This window comes from Stegostoma tigrinum, chromosome 33 (assembly GCF_030684315.1).
Source record: "Stegostoma tigrinum isolate sSteTig4 chromosome 33, sSteTig4.hap1, whole genome shotgun sequence".
Lineage (NCBI taxonomy): Eukaryota > Metazoa > Chordata > Chondrichthyes > Orectolobiformes > Stegostomatidae > Stegostoma > Stegostoma tigrinum.
Genome location: NC_081386.1, coordinates 15,855,981 through 15,873,894, shown reverse-complemented (window position 1 = coordinate 15,873,894; position 17,914 = coordinate 15,855,981). Strand labels below are relative to the sequence as shown.

The following is a 17,914-nucleotide window of genomic DNA, read 5'->3' as shown; positions in this document are numbered from 1 at the left end:
AATAAATAGGGAGAGAGGGGGAGATGGATAGAGGAGAAGATAGGTGGAGAGGAGACAGACCAGTCAAAGAGGCTGGGATGGCGCCAATAAAAGGGAGTGTAGGTAGGGAGGAGGTGGGTTAGACCAGGGAGGACGGACAGGTCAAGGGGGTAGGATGAGGTTAGTAGGTAGGAGAGGGGGGTGGCGCTTGAGATGAGAGGAGGGGACAGGTGGAAGGACAGGTTAGGGAGGCAGGGACGAGCTGGGCTGGTTTTGGGATGCGGTGGGGGAAGGGGAGATTTATCGTAGCTTGTGAAGTCCACATTGATACCATTAGGCTGCAGAGTTCCCTAGCGGAATACGAGTTGCTGTTCCTGCAACCTTTGGGTAGCATCGTTGCGGTCAAGGCCCGAAACGTCAGCTTTGCAGGTCCTATGATGCTGTTTGGCCTGCTGTGCTCATCCAGCTCTACACCTTGTTATTATCAGAGATAAAGGAAAGATTGTTTGATGGTAGGGTTGTGCCAGATGCTTCTCGGATATTCTGAGGTAACAGATTTGCGTTGTGCAAACAATTTGAATGAAGATACACGCAGTTCTGCCTTCAAATTTACAGATGACAAGTTTTACATTGTAAAATACATTGAGTAGTTGGGAGTGGAAAGTTACACACCGTTATATAGGAGTTACGTATAGTAAGTGTGAGGTTATATGTTTTGGTTCTGTGAAAGGCAACTATTAATAGTGAGAAGCAAACATACGTAAATTATTAAAAGCTAACCTGTAGGTAGAAAGAGTCATCAAAGTGTCTTTTGGAATGTTAGCCTTTACCTTTGGAGGTAGAACACAAAGTAAAGTGCTGTTTTATTTGTATGGAATGTTCCTAGACCATATCTGTTGTACAACATTCAGTTTGTGTCCCAAATCTCAGGCTATATATGTTGACCTTGGCAACACAGCACAAGTATCTCAGTACGCTACCATGGCTTAAAAGTTTAAAATGTAGGGACAGTTCCATAAACTTAGATTGTATTCTCTTGAATATAGGAAATTTAATGGCAGTTTGAGATCTTAGTTCTGAAGACAGGTCACTGGACCCAAAACTCTGCATTTTCTCCACAAATACTGCCAGACCTACTGTATTTGTCAAGCAATTTCCATTTTTATTTCTGATTTCCAGCATTCACAGTTACTTGCTTTTTTTAAAGTAGGTAGGGCTTGTAATCTCTGGACTTTAGAAGAATGAGAGGAGATCTAGTCGAGGTATGTATTATCGGGTATTGACAAAAATCAGTAGAGGATGTTTCCTCTTGTGGGGCAATCTAGAACGAGGGGTCATGCTTTTTAGAATAAGAGCTAGCAAATTTAAAACCGGTGAGGAGGAATTGCTCCTTCAAAAGGTGGTGAATCTGTGGAATTCACTACTCTGGAGTGTGTTAAATACCAGATACTGACTTGATTTAAGGAGGAGAGAATTTATATTAGTACTGGGTTGAAAAGTTGTGGGAAGCAAGTAGGAAAGTGGAGTTGATGCAGAAATGATATCAGCCATAATCACATTGAGTGGTGGAGCAGGCGTGGGAGTTTGAAAGGCCTACTCCTGCTCCTTGCTGTTAGGAAAATAGAACATATTTCATCACTGTGGTCCAAACCCCTTTCTTCATTTATGAACAGTGTCACACAGCATAAATTTATATTGAGTTTCAATGATTCATGACTTTGTTTGACCACCTGCCAGCTGTTTATAAGGAAAGAACGAAAATGATTTTGGCCAAGTAATCTTGCTACTACAGGCAAATTGGAAACTAGATTGAAGGGATTCATAAGGAAAGTTGGAAGCATATGTGCAGAATCATAACTCCTTCCAGAACTGGAGAGGAAAGTAAGATTTGAGTTATAACAGCATTGTGAGCTGAATAACTTCCTGCCTATTATTTGCCTTAGTGAACAAGATTTGATCCTTCTTGGTCTGGAATGTTGATGTTGATTGTAATGCTTGTTTTAATAATATTGGATGATAGTATAACGCCTAGAAAATAATTTAATCAGAAAATGATGATCTGAGCAGCTCAGATTATGACCACAAGAATAAATAGATATTGCATCTTTGCTATCTGATAATTTGCATAAAGTTACTTTGTATTTATTCATAAATATATTTTCTTACATCTAATGGAGTAGTGCTTCAAATAAGTATTTAGGGATAATTTTAAAGTAGATAAGCAGCTTAAACTTTTTCACAAAATTGTACATTGTATTTAAAAAGTAAACACAAAACTCATGAAACCTCAGGATCTCTCTGACATTTTCTTCAAATGTACAGTCATACAATTCTTCTGGTAATATGCCTCGTGAGAACAGCATCATGAGCTGATATTTTAAAACTGGCACCACATTAGTCAAAATGTTTCAGCTCTTCAGGGGAGCAAAAATGAATACACCACTGTAAATTTGTATTTTCTTCTGTAAAGGTCATAAATTCAACATTGTAACATATTTGGTCATTTTCCAAATGTTAGCTGCAATTGCAATCTGTTATTAATGAATTTTTTTTTCTCCACAGCAAAACTGTACAATCAAAAGTGGACTGCATTTTGGTGAGTGTTAGACTTGGTGAACCATGTCTCTTTGAATTAATATTTTACATAACTGTAAATATTCACCTTTTGAATACAGCATTTCTTGGTTGTAAGTGTGCAGCTACAATAATATCAAGAGGAAACTTTGCATGTTGTTGGTACAAGCTATTTCTATAATGAAAAATGAGAACAAATATATAACATTTCATCTCTCCAGATCAATCCAGAATACTTTAAGTATATTCAATTATTTAATGTATTGCATCATTTGAATGGCAACACATTAGTAATTTTGCCTACAAGATCCCATGAACAGATGAAGTAATTGATTGGCTAATTATGATGCTGCAGGGAAGATGATTGATCAAAACTCCTATGACATTGTCTTGCTCTTTAGGGTAATGCATTGGGCTCTTTAAAATCAGTACAAACCATTGCATGGATAGATAAGATTTCAGTTTATTATTTGCAACCATACAGCACTTTCTCTGTGCTGCACTGAATTGTCTGCCTATGAAGATCTGTCCTGAGTAATATCTAATATTGCATGCATCAGATGAAAAAAATGTCATGTTGAGCCCCAGGTAAATCCAGATATGTTCACCATTCACTCCTACATTCTGAATATTCATGTACAAACTAAAAATACCCCACTTCTCATTCTGTCTTGCCCACCCTCCTCCAGGAAAATTCCAAGACGAAACATAACTTCCTTTCGTTGAACACCATTCAGTTTTGACCCTTTTCTGAGAAATTTTGGTTGACTGTTTGCTATGTGAACTGTTAAGTTTGTCTGTTATTGACTTTTTAGAATCATGCTGCAGTACTTTTTTCTTCTGCCTGTCAATTTAGTCAGCTTTTCTCTTCTCACCTGATGTTTGTGTTGCAATTTCATGTTTGCTGACCACCTTCTGGTACCTCTTCTAAGTGATTACTATTCATAGGAGTAGTGAATGTTGGCAAGCCATTTGACTGCTTTAGCCACTATAGCCAAACCTGATTCTCTGTTCTTGCAATTCTCTATGTAATGTTAGTTTCAAGAGAGCAATGAATTATAGGGTGTCATTTGGCCTGTTGTGCCTTTACGGGGTTATGAAAGAGAGAGCAAATGCAAGTCATACAGTTTTTCCTTCGTATTAGTGAACTCGATGTTGGCAGTTACCACTGAATTTGCTTCCATACAGTTTTTCCTTCGTATTAGTGAACTCCATGTTGGCAGTTACCACTGAATTTGCTTCCACCACAGTTTCAAGCAATGCATTCCAGATCATCGTGCTACTGTTTGATTTTTTTTAAGGTTTAAATTCCCATTTGAATTTTTCACAACTCCACAGTGATTGAAGAGCAAATCTGGAAGTTTCCTAGCTAGTATTAATCATCCACACACGTACTTAACTGATTTAGGTTTCAGTAAGTTTTTCAAATGAATGCCACTGTTTCACCCTGAAAAAGGATGTGTGTTATCATCAGCTTTCCAACTGATCCTGGAAAAGCACTATTCATTTATTCCTTCATAGGACCTGACTGAGATTTTGGAATCATAACTGCATAGTTCCGTTTTTGACTCGAGCATTGTATGGAACTTGAAAGAGAAAACTAACTGAAATAAGGTCATTTGGAGCAACATGTATAGAATTCTGGAAGCTGACAAGGACACTTTTTGGGGGTGGCTGTTTTGCATAGGAGAAAATGAAATATAGTAATTTATAGCATTGTGATGTCATCTAGAAAAAAGGTTGTGTAATATTTTGTGACATTGCTTATGTGCATTCTAGTTGGTGAGTAGTTCCCCATGCTGGCTATTTGCGATTAGGTATTCTAATCATTGGATTTTTTTTTGATATTTCCTGTTACTGAAAACTGTTGGACCAACAAAATCTTTAAAAAGGGTGTACTGTTTGTATAAAAATTGAAAGAACTGTTGGAAATCAGAAACAAAAACCAAAAATGCCGGTAAAACTCACCTATGGAGAGAAATGAGTTAACATTTCAGGTCCAGTGCCCCTTTCTTAGAACTGATGGTGGCTAGAAAAAAGTTGGTTTTTATGCTGAAGGATAGGGTGGGGGAGTGGGTGATTCGTAAAAGATAGGTGGAAATAGAGCCCAAAGAAAGAAGAACAGTTGGACAGACAACTGAGAGAATAATGATTAGCCTGGGAGATTGAATAGTTACTCATAGGGGCAATTAGTGACCAACAATGGTTTGTGTGTAATAACAGACCATGTGATAACAAGACCTGCTGTGTGGGGGCTGGGGCAACGACATCGAGAAAATGCCTCAAACCCTAAAATTGATGAACTTGATATTGATTCTAGAAGGCTGTAGAGTTGTCAAGTAGATAAAGTTTGCTTGCTTTATAATGCTGCAATGCAGCACACTGTGCGAGATATTGTAATTTACACTTTACAACATTGGTAAAGGCTAAAAGATACTCTGTCAAAACTCCATTTCCAACATGGGAAATTGAGGTCCTAGTTTATGTCTCCCTGTTTAGTAATGACAGGACGTTAAACTGTTGATCGTTATTATGGCTATGTTGTTCTGAGTCACTAATGTATATTGTGCATTAGCACACTTGCCTAAATATTCATGCTTTGCACTGTAGTATTGGCCATCCATGATTGAAATGTGATCAAGAGAACAAACGGTTGATGTTTCTATAATCTCGTGTAATTTACGTGTAAATTACAATTGCCATCTTAAGCATCATGCTAAATGCAGCCCTGCACTTTTTCTATCAGCATTTTGTGTTTTATTATTTTTAACCTGCCCTGTCAACCATTCTGCATTGCCTTTCTCATTATGTTTACCACCTCCTTCCTGTTATATGTTTGTATTTTGTTTTCGACTTCACTGTTTTCTTCCCTTACAATCCCACTAATTACACTCCCAGTCTCCTGTCTTTTGACACCTTGTGTCATTTATATTTGAAATCTTCAATGTACATAGGTCTCCAAAAAAACTATTTTCACTTCTGAATGGAGGCCCAAAGAATTTCAAAGTAGCATAAGTGAGATGGGGTTATGATCAGTGACTCCACTGGAGAGGACAAAGGGACTTATCGGGAGAGGCTGAGGCCTAACTCATGAATATAAAAAGTGGCATTTGCGAGCTCTGGACAACATGCAAGGATGCTGAACCAGGCATTCAGTCACTATGCGCACATGTGGAGCTTGAAGATATCAGCAAAGTATGTGTAGAGAAGACTACTCCTGGGAATGGAAGCAAACTTGGGTTCTTGTGTCCAGAATGGGGAAACTTGCTGTAAGACAATATCTGGTGCATGGAATTGCAGTGTGTGTTGGGTAAGCTTGTTTGATTTGATGAAAGGATATCAACTTGAAATTCCAACCGTCTCTCTCTCTCCTCATGCTGCATGTGTTTCAAGCATTTTCTCTTCCATTAAACTTAGTTTGTTGATTGTTCTAAGCTTTGCTTGGAACATTCTGAAGTTTAATCTTTTATGTCAGACAGAAAGATATCAGAACCAAATCAGCCTTTCTACCTCTGTATTCACAATACAATAAAATTAAAACCTACAAGGACGCTGAAAATTTACCCCAGTGGTCCCTAACCAGACATCTTGAATAACCAAAAATAATGGGAACTACAGATGCTGGGGAATCCAAGATAACAAAGTGTGGAGCTGGACGAACACAGGCCAAGCAGCATCTCAGAAGCACAAAAGCTGATGTTTCGGGCCTAGACCCTTCATCAGAGAGGGGGATGGGGAGAGGGTTCTGGAATAAATAGGGAGAGAGGGGTAGGCGGACTGAAGATGGAGAGAAAAGAAGATAGGTGGAGAGGAGAATATAGGTGGGGAGGTAGGGAGGGGACAGGTCAAGGAGGTGGGATGAGGTTGGTAGGTAGGAAATGGAGGTGTGGCTTGAGGTGGGAGGAAGGGATAGGTGAGAGGAAGAACAGGTTAGGGAGGCAGGGACAGGCTGGGCTGGTTTTGGGATGCAGTGGGGGGAGGGGACGAGCTGGGCTGGTTTTGGGGGGCCAGCCCAGCTTGTCCCCTCCCCCCACTGCATCCCAAAACCAGCCCAGCCTGTCCCTGCCTCCCTAACCTGTTCTTCCTCTCACCTATCCCTTCCTCCCACCTCAAGCCACACCTCCATTTCCTACCTACCAACCTCATCCCGCCTCCTTGACCTGTCCATCTTCCCTGGACTGATCTATCCCCTCCCTACCTCCCCACCTCCCCATCTATATTCTCCTCTCCACCTATCTTCTTTTCTCTCCATCTTCGGTCCGCCTACCCCTCTCTCCCTATTTATTCCAGAGCCCTCTCCCCATCCCCCTCTCTGATGAAGGGTCTAGGCCCGAAACATCAGCTTTTGTGCTTCTTAGATGGTGCTTGGCCTGCTGTGTTCGTCCAGCTCCACACTTTGTTATCTTGAATAACCAATCCTAGATTCTTCAATTAATTCTATGCATTGGTTTGTAGCTGAAACAAAAGAACCACCCTCTGTTTTTTTTTAAAATTGCCTTGTATCTTTTTTAAAATTTCTCTCCTCTCACCTTAAAAGTGTGTCCTCTAATCTTGAAATTCCCCATCTTAGGGAAAAGGCATCTACTATCATCTCTCTGTAGCTCTCATTATTTTATAAACTTCTATCAGGTCACCTCTCAACGTCCTGTGCTCCAGTGGAAAACAGTCCCAGCATATTTAGCCTTTCTTTATAACCCAAACCTTCCATACGCAGCAAAATCCTGATAAATCTCTTTTGAACCTTTTCCTTCCTATAATTGGGCAACCAGAACTGGACACAGTATTCTAGACGAGGCCTCACTAATGTCCTGTACACCCTCAACATAATGTCCCAACTCCTATACACAAAGGATTGAGCAATGAAGGCAAATGTGCCAAATGCCTTTTTAACCACCCTGTCTATATGTGGCACAGACATCAAAGAATTATGTACCTGAACGTCTAGGTCCTTCTGTTCTACAGAACTAATCAAAGCCCTAGCATTAGTTGTGTAAGCCCTACCCCCTTGTTTATTGTATCAAAATGCATTGCCTTGCATTTATCCAGATTGAACCCCATCTGCCGTTTTTCAGCCCATTAACCCAATTTGATCAAGATCCTTGAATAAGGCAGTTACTATCCTTTTTACTGCATATCAGATATTGAGCTTCAAATTAACTTGACCAATTAGGACTGTTCATTACAGTAGGATCCATTAAATTCTTTCCTGGTTTCTCCTGAACATAGGCAGCCTTTAATCTAGAGGTTTCATGTCCATTTTCGAGGGATTATCTTGATGATTTAATGTTTCCTTGGAACCCAGCAGATAATAATTCTTGTGTTGTTAGGTTTCAAACCACCTTCTCCTCATGGTAGACCCTTTTTTCCTACCACAGCTCCTCTTGAAGCCCTCTTACAGGTTCCTTCTGCCCCATAACTGTTTTGCAACCCCCTTCTTGCCCCACAACCCTCTTGCAGTTGCCTCCTCTCCTTCTGCCCACCCTGGCTAATATCTCACCTTGTACCTGGCTGACAGACTTCTTGGCGTCAGATAAAAGTGGCCTCCAAGCCTGACCTTTACTAATTGTAGGCCCAATCCTGGCCTTGTTTAAAGGTGGCCTCCAGTGACTCCCACACTGCGGTCACTTCACTAGCTCATAGTTTGTCCTCAATTCACAGATTCTTCCTCTAAGGCATCAACAGAACTAGCTTATGATTGGAGGAGCAGCCCCTCAACTTTTCCTGGCATTCTGCTGTATTTACAGGGCCTCCTTTTCTCTTCGCCAGTGACAGTGGATTTTCCAGGTGATTTGGGGACTTTGAGGGTGGATCTGCTTGTTGCCTGCATTTATTTTACAGGTGGTAGAAATAATAGTGGAAGCAAATTCGGTCCTAAATTTAGAAAGAGAATTGGCTAATACTTGTAAAAATAAATTGCAAGGATTGTGGTAGAAATGAAGGTAGGCACATTCAACATGCTGGGCCAAATAGTCTCTCTCTAACATGGCTTGGAAAAAAAAATCAAATGCAGAAGATCAAATAAAAAACTGCGCTTATTTGGAAATGCTTCGAGTGGGAGTTGCTACTGTATCTTTAATGACCCTGAATACATAGATATGTTAAATAGAAACTGAGAAGGATGAACGAAGTGCTGTGCAGACATTGTTTCGAGTGACTTGTCATCAAAAAGGATACAGATGATTGAAGTGGTCGGATAAGTTCAGAAGAATGAATGAAGTGAATGAGTTCAAGTCTATTGTCATTGCAGATATATTGATTGGGCCCTTTTAGTCGTAACAATATCAGATTAGTTAATATGAGAAAGTTTTAAGTAATTTGATTAATTTTAAATTGGATTCACCTTCCATTTTTAGTAATGCTGGCTTTTTTAAAATACTTGTGTTACAACCTCTGACCAACCCCTAAGTTTTGTTATGATTTAGTGAGGGACCAAATCCTTTTTCTCTCCTTTAGATGAAGTTTGGAGTTCCCAAATCCTTACTGCAATATTAAAGCACAAGATTATACAGGCTTGAACGAACAAACTTTATTACTTTTTTGACTTGTGTATAGAGTGTAGCGTTTCTGTCTTGTATTCTAATATACAAAGTGAATTTGAGGTCAGTATGAGTTAATAATGAGAATGCAGTCAAACTAGTGGATGTGACTGAGGTCAGTCCCTTACATTTGCAAGCCACCCTATGAATGGGAGAAATCACCAAGAGTCCCAGCAACCTTGTTAATGCTCAGTCATCCTCCGGAACGATTTTCATTCTTCACTCTTGAAGATCCTGCTTCTGAACTTACTTCAATACCTCCTGTTTGGAATACCTGGATACCTGCTCACTTCCCAGTGGTGAAATATCACATACCAAGATCGCATTTCAAAGACTGACACAGTGGCAAGCCTGTAGCTCCTTCTGAGCTCTTCAGGGAATCTCCCTACTTAGATGGAGTCAGCGTGCAGGATCACTTTGCCTGCAGCCTCTTCTTTTGGCTTGTTTCTTACCAGTGATCTCAGCTCCTCTATCACCACCCCCTCCTGGTTATCTTTCTCTATCTGGACACCTTGTAGAATTTAAAGCAAGTCAGTACTGTGTGTGTTTAGTTTGGCTAGTTAAGTAAGCTCGTTACAAAAATATACCATGCTTTCCGTGCATGTAAGAGGCAAATTAATTGAAACAGACATGATCCTGAGAGGTCCTGCCTGGATACATGCGGGGAGGAAGTCTCCTTTTGTGGGAGAACTATTTTTGTCTCATATCTAAGTTTTTGGAACTCTCCCTATGAAAAGACAGTGAAAGGAAACTTTTTGAATACTTTTTATGGCCGAGATGGATAGATTTTTGGTAGTCGAAGGGTAAAAGTTCCCTGATAGACAGGAATGTGGATGTCAGGTTACACTCGAATCTGTTACAATCTTAGTAAATGGCAAAGCAGCCTTCAAATGTTGAATGGCCTATTCCTGTACCTTGTTATCATGTGCGAAGTGGTCTATATTCAATACCATAATTGTGTAACTGATTTGGAGATTCTGCAGAATGATAGGCCATTGGGTTTCAAAATAAGGGGAATTTACAAAGCCATAGAATTTTCATTTTTTTTTTCCTGAAGTTAATTCGGATATAGTGGTGTTCAGCGTTGCTGTCAAAGCTGTACTTTGTGTTCAAGATTGTGTGGCTTTGCATTGAGTAGGGTTTCAACAATATTGCTAACTTGTATTGAAGTTTTGTGTCCGTAGTGAAATTTGGTGTATTAAATGTGTTCAGCTAATTTTCTGTCAAGTGCGTTTTTGGATCTGAAATTGTCTAACGTAGATATCTTGAGTGTTTCCCTCGAATATTTTCCTCATTCTATTCATGTTCTAATTAAACAGTGAGTGGGTGGGCGTGGGAAACAAATTGCTGTTACTCTCCTGTCTTCCATAAGGAGCTGAATAAGCTCCCAAGCTGGAAATTATTGTGATCTATGATTGAGGTTTTTAAACTTGGAAACATTTCAAAGTGGTCTCTGACCTTCTCTTAAGCAGAATGTCACTTTCTGAATTTGAGTGCTTCCAATGATCTACTCCTGAAAAATGTAGAATTTACTATTTATTTTTAGTGCTATGTTAATCTAAAACCAGATGTGTATAAGTATAATTATTCATTTTATCCTTTACTTACCAAGTCTGTGTGACACCTATGATTACATAATATCTGCCAGTGCCTTCAAGTCTGGGCTATAGTTTGAGACTGCCAGTTGTTTCAGGTTAATCAAATAGGTTATCGGTAATGCGTGTGCAATATGTGAACTTGACTACTTTTCATTTGGGAGAACAGAGTAGCAGTGGGCAAATGAAGCCAAAATAAGGCTTCACTTTTAGCAGAGGATAATAGAAGAGGGCATTTTTTCTGGTGAGTCCCCAAAAACCACTATCCCTAACTAATAATTATCTCTATCAATTCCACTTCTTTGTAAATAAAACACCGGATGGAATTTGCTAGGCAATCCACGATGTCGACTTGAAGGAATGGACTTGGGACTCGTATATGATTTGTTCCATTAATCTAATTCCTGAACCTGTCTGTTGAATTCCACAGGTGTGGGCAGAAGTTTTCTGGGTGATTTTCTTCGGTGATTTTTTTTTTCAGCATTTTCTCCAGAATTAGGACGTATTGCAAGATTTAATTCTTTATTTGGGAAGACTGCAGTCAGTTTGAATGCGTTTGCAGCACTGATCGTATGTACCAAGTCCTTTCCCTGGAGTTTAGATATTATGCCTGTAAGGACTCTGAAGTCAAGGAACCATGTATTGTCTGACAGCTCATTACTCATGCAATTCTTGATTGAAGCAAAGTGACAACTTCAGACATCAGATTGAAAATTTTTGCAAGATTTCCCTTGATTGTTAATCCCCTCAATCACATCAATTTGGGAGATTAATTTAATCCCCTTCTTTGAGTTAGAATTTCAATGAGTATGCTGAAGGGGTCTTGCTCAAATTGATTTTAAAATTTTAACAGTTTTTGTTACTTGAGCAAAGTACAAATTTTATTGCTGACTGGTGGATTATTACAGTGATAATCGAAGGGAAATCAGGATTTCTGCAAAATGCGCCAAAGCCCACATTTATATCAAGCATAGCTGGTGCACTGTCAGGTCTGATGGAAATTATTTTCTTGATTCAGTGTTTATCTCAAGCATGTGCCTTTGAATTTATTGTAAATATCTTCACTCCTTGTTCTTTCTGAAGGGTCAGAAGGGTGAGAATATTGTCTTTTTAGTTAATTTGTTTTTACGAGCATGACTTTTAAGAACCATTGATTGAACTGCAGCGTGAATCATTCACAGACTTGCATGGTACTGCTATGGTTGCTAAAATGCATCTTTATACAAAGATTCTACTCATTTTACTATTGGGGAAGCATCCAGTGACCAGCTCAAGATTGCTGTGATCATTTATCGTTTATTTTTAGTAATTGAATAAAGAGTCAACTGCCACAGCAATGCCTCCTTTACTTACTTGACCATCTGTGAAAGTGTTTTGTATATTTTGCCAGAAATAGCAAATGCGAAATGATGTTTCATTGCAGGCTTTGCCTTTAGCTGCTGGTTTCACAAAAAAATCTCAAAGCTCATCAAGTTTGTCCAGAGCTCTTCAAGGGAAAACTGTCCTTGATTTATTTTGCATCATTTTGTTGTTGTTCCAAATTTCCCTTTTTACTTATTGGTACACTTACATTGCAGACAAGGCAAACATTCTTTTATAGTTGTAAACAGAAATTTGTTTTCCTGTTCTGCCTGAAAGGTGTACGTTTTCGGTTTCATTTAACCAGGAGTATATTTTTAATCTAAGTTTAAAAATGAAGGTAGCATTAGCTACTCTCCTTCGATGGAGAGCACAACTTAGGTTAGAAATGTGTGCCAAATATGACAAACAACCAAGTGTTTAGGCATTTTTAACCCAGTTTTAAAATTTGTTGAACGCAAACATAAATTCAGTACTTAAAACGAATCATTTCTAACCATGGATCTGGAAGCTGCTTTTCCCTGCATTTGTTCACCTTATGTTTTGTGACATCATTCTGCCACTGACCCTGTTATAGGTTGGCCTCTAGATTCGCACCTCTGGAGCTTTGAAATATTGCTGACCTCTTTCAAGTGTGGAGGCAGTTTGTTTCCAGGGGTATTGCCCTGGCTTCTGTCACTCTAATATTGGATGTGGCTCGATGCTGCATTCTCCACAATTTTTCTTTGGCTTGTGCATGCCTCTGAGCATTGAGTGTGGCAGTGCTTATGGAAATTGAAGACATGTAGCTGCATAACAATTAACCTCTGAGCTGTGCATGTACGTTAACACAGTGTATGATGGACTGAGACTGAGATGGACAGTCGGAGAGTCTGTGATCAACTGGTCAGTTATGATATGTCTGTTGGAGACCATGGATGCACTCTGTAGAATGTGGTAAGGTTTCTACTTCCAACAATTTTAGCTTATTCATATAGTCGGAAGATAGGTTTCGCAAATAGCTTGTACTGTGGATTGAAACCTGAACCTCTACATATGCCTCAAGCAAGGATAATCTTAACTAATGTACCATGCATGAGAGTCCTTTTGAAAGCCTACTATATTTGCCTATTCAAAAAGCAAGGAAAAACCATACTTGCAAACCACTGTTCTCAGACTTTGCTGGGTATTTCCTTATTGGGATGTACTCGGTGAGATCTCTATTTAACTTAGTACCACGGTCAATTTGGAAGTCTTGTTTCAAAAGTGGAAATTTCCGTGCATTTGTTTTAACTCTTGTCTACTGTGTTTTTGATTTACTTGCTAAAAAGTATTGTACTTTTATTAACTTTTTTTATTTTTGGTTTCAGCAAGAAGTGATGAAGTTTACAGATCTAGAAAAACTCTACCTCTACCTTCAGTTGCCTTCTGGTCCTAGTAATGGAATCAAAAGGTAAAACCATCATTCATATTCTGTTGCTCTTTATTTGGAGTTTCAAGGAACTCTGATTATAAATGGCAACTTGTTGAAAACGTGCAGCGACAAATGCTCTGACGTTTTGGCAATCAAGTGAATTAAACTTTTTGTGGAGGAGAAACCCATTAAGTATTATAAAATGGTGTCCATGTGAATTGTGGAAGTCATGACCTAAATAAAAGATGGGAGTAAAGTATTGCTAATTTATTTTGGCAAATGAATATTAAAGGGTTCCAAACATGTTGGAAAAGCACCACAGGATTATTAAATTTAGCGAAATATATTTATCATGCTATCATATATTCTTGGGAGCTTTAAGTAAATATACTTAACCTTTGAGGACTATAGTAGCCCTTTATTATGAGAGACACTTTGTTCTGAAATTGTTTCAAGTTGATTCTGATAAAGCTGGGTTGTGGAAATGTTTAGCATTGTGTTAAAAGGCCAACTTTCAGGATGACAAGGGCTTTCAGAACAGAACCAAAGTTTGAAACACTATTGGTACACTGTGATAACAAAGTGTAGAGCTGGATGAGCACAGCAGGCCAAGCAGCATCAGTACACTGTGACAGGATTCACTCCACAATGTTACCAATCTCAAACTTGCTGCCACAGAAAAGGAAGAGAATTTAAATCCGATGCAAAGCTGCCTTGATCATTCGCAGCTGAAACAACCACTTGAGTGTGATATTGATTAGCTAGGAATTGGCCACCTATCATGATTTCAGTTTTGTAGGAACCGTAATAATGGGAGATGTGTATTTTCACCTGGTGAACAACATGACATCCAAAATCATGGTGGATATGTAGGCAAAAAAGGAGACATGACAGCTTGCATTTTCCTCTCAAGTTCTGAATTATATGGCAGTAATGTTGATTGTCAATGAACATTTTCTTAATGCAACAGGAAGTGTTCATTGTCATTGATCTTGGTCATGATCTGTGTGAAAACTGTAGCTTGTTTATGTTCATATCTAGAGTCAGTGTGCAAAAGGATTTTCTAGATGCTACCTAGGTGGCAGACTGACAATGTAATTGAGCCTCGGAACATTATTATAAGTGTTTGACATCCCAGATCAACTAATAGCCTAGCACACAGTGCTCACCAGCTGGCTTCAATATTGTTTTTTCTCAACATTAAATCAAGAGACCTGCACCTTCCTGCTTTATTGAGCTGGATTAATTTGGGTTATTTCATGCAAGTTTAACATATTAGGATCATAGATTACAATAATCTTGGAAATTTGTCTTTGTACATAACTGTATTCTCATTTAGTTGATAATTCAACTAAAATGTACACGTGCGCATTTGAAGAGTAATCTTTATTCTTCTGCTAGATAGGGTATATCCACTACAATTTTTGTGTTGCCTTCAGTGTATTCTTTATTTGAAATATTTGGATTAATTTGTCTCAAACTGTGCTTATAAAATTCTCATGTCTAGCTAGTGTATTATTTCTGCTAATCCTATAAATCTCAGCAACTGTTGAATTCAATGTTACACTGCTATTCAAGAAAGGAGGAAGTGAGAAAACGGCCAACTAGAGGCAAGTTACACTGACATCAGTTGTTGAAAACATACTGAAATTTGAGGATTCCTTAACAATAGACTGATACAATTATAACATAATCAGGTATTTCAACATAGTTTTGAGAAAGGATAATCATATTTTAACAAGTTTATTGTTGCTCTGAGAATGCAATTGTTTAGGTAGATGAAAGGAAGCTACTGGATGTAGTATATTTGTATTTCCAAAAGACAATCCATGAAGTGTATTGCAAAAGATCATTACACTCTATGGATTTACGGATAATGTTAAGATGAATGGAGTATTGATTCATGGAAACAGAGTGAGGGATAAATATTGCATTTGGAAGTTTTTAGCTAGTGGTGTGCTGCATGAATCACTACAAGGGCTTCAGTTATCTACAGCCTGTTAATGATTTGTATGAGAAAAAGTGTGATGTAGAGGAGATAGTAGGAACTGCAGATGCTGGAGAATCTGAGATAACAAGGTGTAGAGCTGGATGAATGCAGCAGGCCAAGCAGCATCAGAGGAGCAGAAAGGCTGACGTTTCGGGCCTAGACCCATCTCCAGAAATGGGGGAGGGGAAGGGGGTTCTGAATTAAATAGGAAGAGAGGGGGAGGCGGATAGAAGATGGATAGAGAAGATAGGTGGAGAGGAGACAGACAGGTCAAAGGGGCGGGGATGGAGCCAGTAAAGGTGAGTAGAGGTGGGGAGGTAAGAGGAGATAGGTCAGTCTGGGGAGGACAGTCAGGTCAAGGGGGCGGATGAGGAAAGTAGGTAGGAGATGGGGGTGGGGCTTGAGGTGGGAGGAAGGACAAGTTACAGAGGCGGGGATGAGCTGGGCTGGTTTTGGGATGCAGTGGGGAGGGGAGGTTTGAAGCTTGTGAAGTCCATCCTGGGCCTCCTGCAGTGCCACAACAATGTTACCTGAAGGTTACTGGAACAGCAGCTCATTATCTGCTTGGGAACCCTGCAGCCCAATGGTATCAATGTGGACTTAATAAGCTTCAAAATCTCCCCTCCCCCTACCGCATCCCAAAACCAGCGCAGCTCATCCTCGCCTCCCTAACCTGTTCTTTCTCCTGACTATCCTCTCCTCCCATCTCAAGCCCCACCCCCGTCTCCTACCTACTACTCTCATCCCGCCCTGTTGACCTGTCTGTCCTCCCTACCTCCCCACCTACACTCAGCTTTACTGGCTCCATCCCTGCCTCTTTGACCTGTCTGTCTCCTCTCCACCTATCTTCTCCTCTATCCATCTTCTATCCGCCTCCCCCCTCTCCTTTTATTTCAGACCTTCTTCCCCACCCCCATTTCTGAAGAAGGGTCTAGGCTCGAAACGTCAGCCTTCTGCTCCTCTGATACTACTTGGCCTGCTGTGTTCATCCTGCTGCACACCTTGATAGTGTGATGTATGTTTGTTTGCTGCCAGTACAAAACAATGGGAGAATGCAAGAAACCCTGCGAGGGAGGGACAGAGGGACCAATCCTGCTAGAAGATAAAATAGCGGATCTCTGCATAGAAAGTTTGAAGTAGAAGTTAATCAATGTGACACGACTGTGATTTACACATGTATGATAGGGATCCTCTTGAATCTTGAGCTTCGATTTCATCAAACAGGTGGATGACCCAATGCAGCAGGGTTATCCAGGGTTAGGGTTAGGGTTAACCCTAACCCTAACCCTATGCTATTATAACAACCCACAACAAGTAGGGTTGATGGGGATAACCCTGCAGCTGACTGGGGGATTAGGTTATTCCAAAGGTACTTCATTCCGAATATTTCTAAAAACAGTTCAGTCTACTTATGTTATATTGGTATCGTACTAACATATAAAATACAATAGTGACCAATGAGCAATGTCCTACTGATACACTTACGTCGAGATCCAAATGATATTTGTTAATTGATCAAGCCAAGGTTACAAATTTCCATAACAAGTTGGAAAGTATTGCTAAATTTTCAGAACATGGGTGACATTTTATAAGGCTATGACCTTTCTGGATTTTAAATTAGATATTTTCCTTTGGGTATCTTTAGTGGATTTCAGAATCAATAGTTCCAACATCTGTTAAACAGTGGACATTAAGGCCACTTTTTAAAAAAAATTAATAATTGCTGCTGTTATCTCTGAAGTTTGTTGACTTTGGAGCTTTCAGTTTCAACTTTACTGATGGTGCACCAAATAGAGTCAAAAATGTATTTTTTGGTTTTTCCGTATGTATTGAGTCATCTACTAAATTATAACAATGTTTCATTTAAGAAGGATGATCATGAAAAGGAGATGTGATTTGAGTAATAGTTTTTTCATTCTTTCTTGGAGTGAATGTGTTTCCGGCAAGGCCTGCATTTGTTGACCATCCCTAATTACTGTTGAGATGGCACAGGTGAACTGCCTTCTTGAAGTGCTATAATCGTTTGGAGGTATATTCTCAATGCTATTGTGAAGTAAGTTCCAGGATTTTGACCTAGTAACAGTGGGGGAAAGTGATTATATTTCTATGTTAGATGGTGTGTGACTTAAAGAAGAACCTGTAGGTAGAGATGTTCCTGTGGATCAACTTTTCTTGTCCTTCTAAGTGGTAGAAGCAACACATTTGAAGGGCTTTGCCAAAGGAAGCTTGGTGAGTTGATGCAATGCATCTTGTGTCCTGTACATTGTATGCACTGTTGCTGCTGCGTCAGCAGTGGTGTGACTGAATGCTTAAGATGTGGATGGTGCAAATCTGTTGGGTTGCTTTGTCCTAGATAGTGTCAAGTTCTTTTCTCTATTGTTGGAGCTGCACTCTTCAAGACTCCCTACAGAATACCAAGTCTCTGACTTGCTTTGCCAAAGTATTCGTATGACTAAATTCCTGATTCCCTAACAATTGGAGAGAGGGA

General features: G+C 39.6%; 1 protein-coding gene across 2 annotated transcripts in view; it reads left to right on the top strand.

Moving 5' to 3' along the window:
* LOC125467216 (DNA-binding protein RFX7-like) overlaps positions 1-17,914 on the top strand; it is a 77,916-nt gene that overhangs the window by 21,512 nt on the left and 38,490 nt on the right. For both annotated transcript variants that reach the window (XM_059639200.1, XM_059639199.1), the window contains exons 2-3: positions 2,542-2,575; positions 13,393-13,475. In XM_059639200.1, coding sequence (XP_059495183.1) covers positions 2,542-2,575; positions 13,393-13,475 — 117 coding nt within the window. The remainder of the gene's footprint in view (positions 1-2,541; positions 2,576-13,392; positions 13,476-17,914) is intronic.